Source organism: Gossypium hirsutum, chromosome A07 (genome assembly GCF_007990345.1).
Source record: "Gossypium hirsutum isolate 1008001.06 chromosome A07, Gossypium_hirsutum_v2.1, whole genome shotgun sequence".
Lineage (NCBI taxonomy): Eukaryota > Viridiplantae > Streptophyta > Magnoliopsida > Malvales > Malvaceae > Gossypium > Gossypium hirsutum.
The window spans coordinates 20,044,157-20,056,019 of record NC_053430.1 but is presented as its reverse complement, the minus strand read 5'-3'; the positions used below and the strand labels follow the sequence as shown (position 1 = coordinate 20,056,019).

Below are 11,863 nucleotides of genomic sequence, written 5' to 3'. Positions count from 1 at the left end.
GTTCCATATTAATTTTTATACGTTTATTTAATTACGGTTTTATAGTAACTTAACTATAACTTTTATTGACTGAATTTAAACGATTAAATGATTTGGTTTGACGCGACTACTTGTTTTGTAAAAATTCACCTACGATCACTTCAGTGATCAATATGACATCCGGGATTAGGTCTAAACTTCTAGGCCGGGTTTAGGATGTTACACCGTGTGTCCCTACTTCGAATACCCACACGGCTTGAGACACGAGTGTGTGTCTCAGCCATGTGAGTCACACGAACTGGCCACACGGCTATATGATCTCTTCAGTTCAAAATTTTCAACTTTTTCCTAAATTTTTCCAAATGTTTCTAATTTAGTCCCAGACTGTTTCTATAGTAATTTTAGGGCATCGATGGCTCGATTAAGGGACATTATGAATGCAATTGAATGAAAATAGATTATGATTGCTTTGATTATGAATTGAATGATTTACTGTTCCGTTTATTTAATAATACTCTATAACCTTATTCAGGTGACGAATACATGTGTTACAAGAAAATTATCTGAAGAAATTATTTCAGAAAATTTCTAGAGATATTTTTCTTATTTACAACTTGGACCAGAAGTTTAAAGAAATTGTTAAATTATCGCACTTGTATTTTTGTGAAAATTTTTCTGATTTAAAGCGAGACCACACTCGATAGACGTGAGCTTGAGGATAACGAAGAAGACTACTCAGTTGAAGCATGTTGGAAAAAACCCAGTTTGAAAATAGTTTTTGTGTACAACGGAATATTAAAAATTTAAAAATCGACCCAGTTTGTGATATTTATAGTAATAAACCTTAGACAGAAATCGTACATGTTTTTTGGATAAGCGGATTCTTAATGTTTTCCAGTTTTCAACCAAATGATCTTCTTTGCTATTCTTGTACCACAAACTGCTTCGAGTGTGGGCTTGAACCAATTAAACTAACACATAGAACGAGAAAAAGTTTTCCTTTTGGAGTGAAAATGAAAATTCTCTCTTCTTTAATAGAAACCAGTAAAATTGTTATTTTGAAAAATATATTTATAAGTTGAGAATAAATTCTCTCTACTTTTCAGTAGAATAACAATCTCTCAAAATTTTTGTTAATAGGTTTACCGGTGCCATCTATTTATAGTAAGAGAAGGTAGAAACCCTTGTAAAGTTATCGAGGTTTATTTTAAATAGAAAACAACATCGTACTTAGAGTAGGAGAGGGGTGTACGACTCACCATTCTATTTCTACTAGGGTTGCCGCCTTCTTCATGTTATATGAGGGGTTTTGGGCCTTTCTCACATCGGGTTCAATTGTGAGTACTTCTTGAACCTTTTTGGCTGAGTACTTGTAATATGATCCAACCCGATTTAATTTTTCTATTTCCCAAAATAAACTTTAATATCTACATATTAAATAATTTTCTCACTCAATTTTATCCTAGTAAAATTTTGACGATTTTACCCTCGATAAAATTTTGATGATAAAATGTTAGTTATGCAAATATAAAAAGGTTTTCTTACATCATTTTGTGGGGTACAGCACCATTTGGGAGAATGGTACCAGACACAAGCACTAGAAAAGGCTCATGGACTTTTTTTAATTTGAGACATTCAAAACTTTGAAATGTAACTAAGAGGACATTAGTTGTTAAAAAAAAAAAAGATTTCTCATATTAACATCACCTCAGTATAACATATATAAAAAAAAAAGAGAGAGATTGGATTGTGCTAGCATATTTTGTACTTCATTACTTCATTTATAGGTGAAATTTGGATGATTTATACTTTGAAGAGTACATGAAAGAAGAAGATCTTAATACTCTAAATTATACAAATTTAGATTCAGATGAAGAATTCAATCAATGACCGACAAATGATGATAACAAGTTTATGTTAAATGTTAAAAAAAAGAATAACTCAACAAGTATGAAACGCTAAAGTAATTAGATAAAATTGCATATAATATTTATTTTTATTTTTCTTTTTATTAATAATCATATTACAAATTACTTTCTTGGCCTAATATTACATATGATGATTTGATTTTTATTACTCATTTAGAATTTTTTTATTGTACTAATAAATTTTTTATAATAATTATAATTAATATTTTTAAAAACGTATAGATTATGCAATTGTGTAATTACAATTTATACTATCAAATATGATATAGGAAATTATGATTTAATTACATTATGTCAAACAAACACATTTAGCAAATTACAATTCGTTGTAATTACAACTTTTATCCAATTACTCTTAGTTATCTAAATAGAACCTTAACATGGTACTTTGATCCTAAAAACATAAATGACGTAATTAGTAACGTGTAAAAAAAGTGACATGTGGCAATATTTTATTAGTCAACATGCAATATGATAAAAGAAAATTAAGAAGTTGAAATATTAAAAGGAAGATTATAAAAGTAAGAATACATGAAATCTAGTACAATACAGTAGTAGAGCCACAAATATACCATTATGACATTCTTTTACATATACGATAACTTCATTTACATATAACATTGTTGTTAGGATTTGCAGTAGATGCCAAAGAAATAAAAATTAAACCATTGGATGGCATCAACATGGAAGTACGCAGTGATCATGTGAGCCGATCTAAAGGAATCATGGCAAAAGTCCCAACATTTTCCCTATGTAGTAAACAAACCACATGGTAGGGGCAATCATCTTAAAAGGCACCAATTTCCTTTCCCTCGTGTATTCTCCTACCCTCCGTGATCGGTGGACAGCCTATCACGCTCGATGCCACCGGCTTTCCTCTTCCCGTGTCCATATCGATTGTTTTTTACAAATGCATTGTCGGAATCCAATGAACCAACACATTAACCTCCAACTGGAGGCTTACAATAATATATGCCGATATTTAAAGATAAATGAATACTCGTTGCAATATAGATTCCAAAAAGTATAATCACAAGTTACATGATTGCTGTAGGGGACGCTTGATTCTTTTTTAATTTACTGATCATTTCTTTACTTCACCCTAATAATACTCTACTGGGGTCTCTGGACAGCTTTCATCTGATACAACTTCTTTACTAAAAGGTGGAGGTACATATGGTGGGGTCGTGCATCTTAGCAATGCCCAATTGACCCCTTGGAAGAATGGGTGGTGCTTGATGGCTGATGCACCCATTGTGGACCCTAAACGCCTTGGAGGATCCTTCACCAACAGCTGGGAAATAAGATCTTTAGCCGCTGCAGGAACAATGGGTTCTTTAGGGAACTCAAGGGCTCGAGCCACAATGTTGGCCAAGGTTAGCTCATGGTCCACGCCCTTGAACGGTGTTACCCCATAAAACAGTTCATACATAAAGATCCCCAATGTCCACCAATCCACAGGGCTACCGTGGCCCTCACCGGACACAATTTCCGGTGCCAAATATTCATGTGTCCCTACGAAAGACATGGACCGGACATCAATGGGCTCTGCCACAAACTCAGGCCCACCACGATGGGCAGACTTCTTTTTGCGTTTGCGTTTTGGGTGGAAACATGAAACAGCAGGTACAATACAATTTGGGATGATGCAAGAAGACGATGTGAAAGGAGGATGATCTTTAGGATAGTCATTCCGCAGACCTGGTACCGGCGGTTTTTGATCGGAAACAATGTGGGGCGTTGATGTGGACTCATCGCATTTCAATGAAAGGTCGAAATCCGTGAGCATAATGTGACCATCTGATCGAACCAACACGTTTTCAGGCTTTAGATCACGGTAAACAATCCCCATCATATGTAGGTACTCTAAAGCCACCACCACCTCTGATGCATAGAACCTGGAGACACCAAGAATAATCAACTACCTATAATTTTAATCAGTTTCATCATTATCTCATTAAACTAATTAAGATCAACAACTTGATAATACTAAAATCTCGAGCCAGGGTCCATTGATAGGTGGAGTTAAAGAAAGAAAAATAATAGACAAGAAAATAATTGAGATGCTCATAGTGTCATGAACTTTATGATCACATTAGCCAAGGAACATAAAGGACCCTACTACTATTATCATTCATCCACTGCGGTTCTAAACTTGCTTACACACTAAACTAAGACAAGAAATTATTTTGCTTCAACCTCTACTACATCATATAGACTATAAGGGACCTACGTGTCTCGTTTTCCTGGATCCTTCAGAATCTTTTCATGCAAGAGATGGATGTAATGAGGCAAAAATCTTCAACAGGGAGATGTAAAGCAATCAAAAGTTTCTCTAAATTGTGTCCTTACATTGAAGCATATTCCCCTTGCACTCTTCCTAGATGTTCCCTAGTATTTTGGGTATCTTACAATCATTCATAGCTGAATCTGAATCATTAACTGTGGAAACACTAATAAAATTATGTTGGGTGTGAATATCAAATTAAGTACTGAATCTACTAGAACAAAGCAATAGCACATAAATGAAAAATAAGCTTATAGAATTTCTCAATCATGTCGTATTGTATAATTGCATAAAGGAAACAATATTTTTATCAATCATGTAACGACTTAGTGTTCATTATCAAAGCGGAACTATTTGCATAAAGTTTGTTGTTATCTCTTGAACCTTACCTTCTTGAACTACAAGATCCATTCAAAGTCGAAGCAAATAATAATAATGATTTCTTTGATTTGAAAGCTAATTCCGCCTAAATAAATGGTGGTTATATAAACATCTTATCACCGTTGTCATTATTAGTAATGGATGGCTAGGTGGTAGTGACACAGACAAGAGACTAACTATAGAGGGACCGGAGAGCTTTATAAAATAAAATAAAATGAAATGAAAACAGGGTCTACCATCCATCCATCCATCATCAAAGATGCTAAAACAAATCCCAGAAATCCAGAAAAGAAAAAGGGTATTCAACTCTAAGAGCTCGGAAACCGGCTGTATCCTATATTCAATTCTTTTCTAAATTTTTATATCGTTGCAGAAGTAAATTTTATACTGAACAAGGTAGATTCAAGTACAGAAAAGTTAAAGCAACATAAAACTGAATTTCCTGAGGTCAAACAAAAGGGAAAAAGTTAATTATTCGATTACCCATGTTATTCGAGTTAAACGTTGAAGATGAGAATATAAAGTAACATTTTTTCTATCCAAATGTATTGGATTTTTTTAAAACAATAAATAAATAAATAACATAAAACTAATGGCTTCACTATTTACTAATTAATACAATCTGGAAGCACATAATACTATTTAAGATGCACAACTTTGCTTTAGAGCTAATCCTATTCTACTAAATTTCTCACTCATAATAATTTACTTGAACATATATAAATTTATAAATAAAGCTCACAAACGTGATGAGTAACTTCATAATAAGTATTAGACATGCACACATGTATTAAGGTACCTAAGTTAAGCCTAGAAAATGAAGTTATAGAATAACATAATAAAAGATTTAATAATTATTTATTTTCTTTTTGGTTCTGGGGTCTGTAAGTACTAATTTTTAAAATGCTTCATACTCAAAATGAAAATCCAACCTAAAAAGAGATCTTTATCATCTCATTTTACCCGTTGTTTAATAATTAATTAATTATTATTGAAAAGAAATTCTAAATGATGGGATCATGATATTGCTTTGTCTGCCGTGTTATTGAGCTGAGCTGGCTTTCCCTTATGTATTTTTAAGAATATAATAAGGCAACAGGAGTAATTTAATTGGCGCTTTTACCCAAAAATTAAAACGGGGTCAAGGTGGCCTTGATGCGATATTTTAGGCACTATAGTTCATAAATGTACTTGGATACGCGTTTGAAAGTTATTGGTTTACTGGCTAAAAAAGTCAAAATCTCAAACATGTTTTGACCTTAGTAGCCCGAGCCAATCCCCCGGATCTACCGTTAATCATAGCCAAAAACAAAGAAATGAATCTGATCCAATTTACAGTCGATTGGGGCCCCCACCCTTTTGAGCTCATTCCGCCCGATCCATCACTCTCAAATATCCAAAAACAAAGAAGGAAACGTTTTCTTTTTCTTTTAACGGAGGACGTACCTGACGGAGGAATCGGGGAAACGTTTGAGAGGTTGACGTTGACGGAGGACATGAAGGTCGCCGCCTGGACAAAACTCCGTCAACAGACAGAACCATTTAGGGGAATCGATAACGGCGTAAAGCGAAGGTAAAAAAGGATGGTCTAACAATTCGAGTATTTCCATCTCGGTCCTCGCTCTCCCTTCTTTACTCCTCGACGCTAGCTCTTTCTTGTCCATCACTTTGGCTGCAAAAACGACATCGCTTTTGCTGCCTTTGTTGCTGTTGTTGTTAGCATCGGCGGCATTGGTGTCGGGAGGCGTGGGTTGAGACTTGAGTTCGGCTAAGTAGACGGAGCCTATATCGCCGGAGCCGAGGCGGATAGAGAAGCGGAGGTCGGCTAGGGAGGGGGAGGCGGAACGGATGGTTTTGGAAGAGAAGGAGCCGTGAGCCGAAGGAGCAAGAGAGGAAGAGCCGGAGTTGGAGGCAGACCCTGAGCTGGTGCTGCGGTTAATTGTAGCAGTGGAAGTGGAGGTGAAGCTTAAGCTCTGTAGATCGTCGGCTAAGTCGTCGAGAAACGGCTCCATTGATAACAGCGAGAGAAGAGAAAAAAGAGACAGATGGGTGAAAGAGAAAGTGTATTTGATATTTGAAGGGGATGATGGATGGATCGGATTTGGTGTTCGGGCCCATATTTTTCTTTATTTGCACCGTGACAATTAATATACATATAAAAGGAAACAAATAAAAAGGACTGATATTATGGCTGAATTTATGTTGTGGTGGGTGGGTGTATCCGTCAAGTTTAATTATAATATAGACCTATTTTTTGGGATTATTATGGTCACCAATTTATTTTTTTTCTTTTTTGTTTTGCTACTCAACTACAATTAACACACTTCAATTGCATCCATCTCATTCCTTTTTATACGCATTATTCACTATTTTCCCTTTTTTCTTATGAAAACTAAAATGTCAGTCCATTTGAATTACATTCCAAATTATTTATAAGTAAATCAAAATTTCCATAAAGCACCCATATTTAATTTTTATTTGAATTTAATATAAAATATATTTTTCAATATTAGTTTAAATTCAATATTATATATATATTTGAACAATATTATTATAGATTCTGATCATATTTGTTATTTTTGACACAATGTCTATAACTACTTATAGTCCCTATTCAATCCATAAATAGGAAGATAATATATTTTAGTACACTCAAACTCATATCTTTCTACATTAACAATAATACTTACACTAATTAAGTACAACTTAATTCACAAAATAAATATGCCATTTTATTTAATGCTTGTATAACTTTACTTACATGCTTTTATAATTTCAATTTAAAATATTAAAATATTTTATTATTTAAATTAAATTTGGATAGACTCAAATTAAGCCACATGTAACGTGGGCAGCATCATGCAATTTATATATTCACTTATTCTTCTTCTTATTATTTGAACTTAACACTTTTTCCTAATTTAGTATCTAAATTTTTTTGGGTCCAATTTGGTATCCAAACTTGACAATTTTTCCTAATTGATATTTAGACTTGAGACTTTTTCTTAAGTTGGTACTTAAACTTTTTGAGGTCTAATTTGGTACTTGAACTTAACTCTTTTTCCTAATTTGGTATCTAATCTCTTTTTGTTTGATTTGGTACTTGCCAAACATTTTACAAATTACTCTCATATACTAACAATGTTAATTTTTTTTATGAGGTAGCAAAAGTAATCAATGTATGACTGACATGTGACAGATTATAGGATATTTATCCATTTTATATGTTTAATTAATTAATTAATTAATTTACTAATTGAAAATAATGAATTTCTTTTAGTTTGGGATTTAAAAAAAATCTTTTTTTCTTATTTAATATTAATTCGTTAAGCATAGCTCAATACCTATTTTTTTAACATGAATTTCCTCTAATGTTAGTAATATTTTTGTAGCATAACAAAAAAAAATTTGTATAACATTTAATAAATTTAAGTACCAAATTGAACCTAAAAAAAAGCTTAGGTACCAAATTAAGAAAAAATGTCAAGTTTAAGTACAAAATTAGGCCCCAAAAAGTTTATGTACCAAATTGAAAAAAGTATGAAATTTAGGTACCAAATTGGGTGAAAAAAATATAAATACCAAATTAAGAAAAAGTGTTAAATTGAAGTAGCAAATGTTATAAATTTACTTTCATATAAAGCATTCTAACTAATCGTCTGACTCCCTGTACTTTTTCTACTTTTATAATCAAACACCATTTATGAGGTTAATTTACTCCAATTAATGTAGTTAATAAATGTTACTTGCCGACTCAAAACTTTATTTATGGATTCTAATTCTAATTCTAAAGTTTTTGTTGGTTATCAAACCAGTTATTATGTCATATAAATTATTTTTAGGTACAGATTAAAGTTTATTGGTTTGAAAAATTAAATATTTATTGATTGAAATTTAACCATGGTTAGAAAGGATAATTAAAATATCAAAATAAATTGAATGAAATTTAAAAGGTATTGTCAAATAAAGTAATAATTTTTTAATTAATTCATAAAAAAGAATTACAAATTAAATTTTCATTTCAACGATTTGGAAATAAAATTAGATTTTTATAAAAAAAAATGAAATGAGATTTAGGACAGTCATTCACATCAAAATAGGCTGGTCGGTCCCTTTTATACAAAGTCCCACGTCCGTACGAATTAATGCTGGCCTATTTCACACAACCCATCAAGGTCGATCCTAGGAATGGAGCAATTTAGTTACTGATATTATTAAAAAATGAGTTAAAATAAATAAATAAAATAAAAATAAATGAATACGGTTTACGATTATAAATATAGTATAACAATAAGGTTTTAAAATATCTACATATGTCTATCATCAATTAATTGGATTTTAAATATTTAAAAATATAATAAAATCCTTTTAAAAAATTATAAATTGAAGAATTTTCTTTAAACAACTTTTTGAGTTTTAAAATATGTAATTTTTTAACTTTTTTATAATACTTTGAACAAGTTTTTTATTTTATTTTATTATTTCAAAATTTCAAAAGTAATATTCCATTTTTATTTTTGTTATTAAAAAAAAAATCAATTATGCATTTACACCTAGCCATTCTTTTCACATCAATTTAAATAGGGTAAATCTCAAAATTAGACATAAATTTTGATTTAATGTGCAATTGTATATATGAACTTTAATTTGGTGCAATTACACACGTAAAACTCTAATTGTGGTTCAAATATTTACTTGAAACTTTAATTTTAATTTAAATATGCGTATTTAAAAAATAAATACGTCAATTTATTTTTATATTGGATAAATATAATTATTTATGTACGTAATATATTAACATAACATGATATTATATCATTAATTGTGTTAATAATTTACAAGAATTGGATGAAATTAAAATTTCATGTATAAAGTTACACAAAATCAAAGTTCATATATACAATTACACATTAAATCATAATTCATGTAAAATTTTAAGATTTATCAGTTGACTTCAATTGTCCCCATTTGTTGAGTTTCTAATACAATAAGGACTTGCTAAGAAGTCAAATTTTAGTTATCCGATGGTTTATTAACAAAATAGTCTATTATCATATTGGTTTGCTACTTAAGAAACTTGTGGATATTGATATGGTTAAATAAGTTATATAGTGAAACATAGGGTTGGATAAGGCTACTAGAAATAAGAGAGGGTGGAATTAGCAGCAAAGGCACCATGATGATGGGCGGCATGTTTCACATCAAAGCAAGCAATGTACAAATATACCAAGACAAAATGGACTTAGTTGTGGATTGAAAGGCTTGAATAGTCCCATATCTGTTTTTAATGCTTTGATTTGGTCTGCTCGCCTTCTCTTACCCTCACGAATATTTTTTTCTCTCTCATTCATGTTTCTATATGATAATGACACTCTTTTCACATTTAATGCTATTGCATTTAACATATATCCACCCGATTTTGAGATCAAATTTTGGAAGGTTTTGGAATATTTTCAAAAATATTAAAAGTTTATCGAGATTTTTAAAAAGAAAAGTTTGGTGTTTACTTAAATTTTTTAACATTTTTGGTGAGATTAATGAGAATTTTTAAATATTTTAAGGGAATTTAATTGAAATTTTCATAAAAAAATTAAAAATTATAATGAAAACTTTTAAAAATGTGAGAGGATCTAATTAAAATCTTTTAAAAATTTCAAAGGAAAAATAAAAATTTTCAAAAAAATTTTGGGGAAGCAAGCCGCCTAATGATTGTTTTGATATAATAAAAAGAAATAAATTTGATATTATGTTAATGTTCATTGTGAGATTTGCAATCAAGTTTTTTCCCTATCACATAATCACATAATTAAAAGAATCAAGAGAGTTAAAGCTTAAAAAATTATGTTAAAATAATTTAAATTGAATAATTATTTTTTGGAAAACCAACCTTCCCCTCCCCCAACTAAAAATTTAAAAAATGTTCCATTTATATCTCTTTAAATTAGTAATAATAAAATTATCTATAAAATGATAAAAATTTAATTTAATCCTTTAAAATTTATAAAGATATAGGTTATTAAAATGGAAAATTTACATTTTTACTATTATAAAAATATACAATTTAATTTCAATCCCCAAGAAAAATTTTTTGGCTTCACCCTAAGCTAACTTGACCTAATAACTTATTTTTTAATAGATAAAAATAATTTTTTTATTAAATTTAATTATAAAAAAATATTAATATAACATGAGTTTGTATTTGATACACTTACTATTTATTCATAAACTGTAATTATCTATAAATTAATGAATATTTTAAAAATTATTATAAATAAATATAATTCTTATATATATATATTTAACAAGTGTTGTTTTGTGGTTTTAAAAACTCAAGTGTAATATAAAATTTTGAGTTTGATGAATTAAGTCTTGCAAAATGCATATTTATTATCTAAACTTGGTCTGATCCATAAATAGTTTAACCTCCACCTAGATGCACCCTGGATGATTAATTTTATTTTATTTTTTTTGGAGTCAAACTAATCAAATCTAAAATTTCATACATTCGATACTTATTGATATTTATCTAAGTATTTCTTTTTTTTTAGATTAATATTTATCTAAATATTTAAATAAAAATATTCACACATTTATTTTGGTACTAAATATAAAGTAATGTTAGTTGATTGAGTTTTAGCTCAATTAGTATAAGTATTGTTACTAATGCTGGAGGAGGTGATTTTAAGTGTGCTAAAGTACATTATTCTTTTATTTATAAGTTAATTCTAAAAATTGTGTTAAAAGAACATATATGATCAAAATATATAATAAAATTATTTAAAAATATATATATATATAGTAATGTTACATTAATTATTAGAAGGTGAATGTTACGAAATCTGCAAAAACAGGGGGTTTGTTTGTTGTATTAATTAATAATGGATGAGAAGTTGGCTTCCTCAAACTAACTAATTAATTCGATGATGTATATATTATTATTTTATTACTATTATTATTATTGTCAAATTATGACTCAATTAAGAATTATGATATAGGTCAAAAGTAAAATCATATAATAAACATTTATAAAAATTAATATAAAAAATAATCTTTAATTGAAATGATAAAATAGAGATGTTAAAACAATAATATATTAAGTTCAAATTTTATTATGTAGGTGTACTTTTTTATTTTTTATATAAAAGATATAAAAAAAACCAAAACACTTTTGAAATAATATTATTTACTTTGTAAAGTAATGGTATTTTAGTCATTACTTAGTTAAAATAGTGTCTAGTTAACTCATGACACCAACCCAGTTAGAGGCTTAATATAATATATATTTTAG

The 11,863-nt window shown here is 29.6% G+C and overlaps 1 protein-coding gene across 1 annotated transcript; it reads right to left on the bottom strand.

Moving 5' to 3' along the window:
• Positions 1 to 2,896: 2,896 nt before the first annotated feature.
• Positions 2,897 to 6,831, bottom strand: LOC107953285 (serine/threonine-protein kinase D6PKL2). The gene is made up of 2 exons (XM_041117716.1): positions 6,022 to 6,831; positions 2,897 to 3,805 (listed from the first exon to the last, which is right to left on the bottom strand). Exons 1-2 carry the CDS (start codon positions 6,585 to 6,587, stop codon positions 3,010 to 3,012), a joined length of 1,362 nt encoding a protein of 453 aa, XP_040973650.1. The 5' UTR covers positions 6,588 to 6,831; the 3' UTR covers positions 2,897 to 3,009.
• Between the last annotated feature and the right edge of the window lie 5,032 nt (positions 6,832 to 11,863).

Bases quoted from the DNA above. Each gene is read 5' to 3' on its own strand.
- LOC107953285 (XM_041117716.1), bottom strand. From the start codon at position 6,587: ATGGAGCCGTTTCTCGACGACTTAGCCGACGATCTACAGAGCTTAAGC. The intron at 3,806-6,021 runs GTACGTCCTCCG...TGGTGTCTCCAG, and splicing joins TTCCCCGATTCCTCCGTCAG to GTTCTATGCATCAGAGGTGG.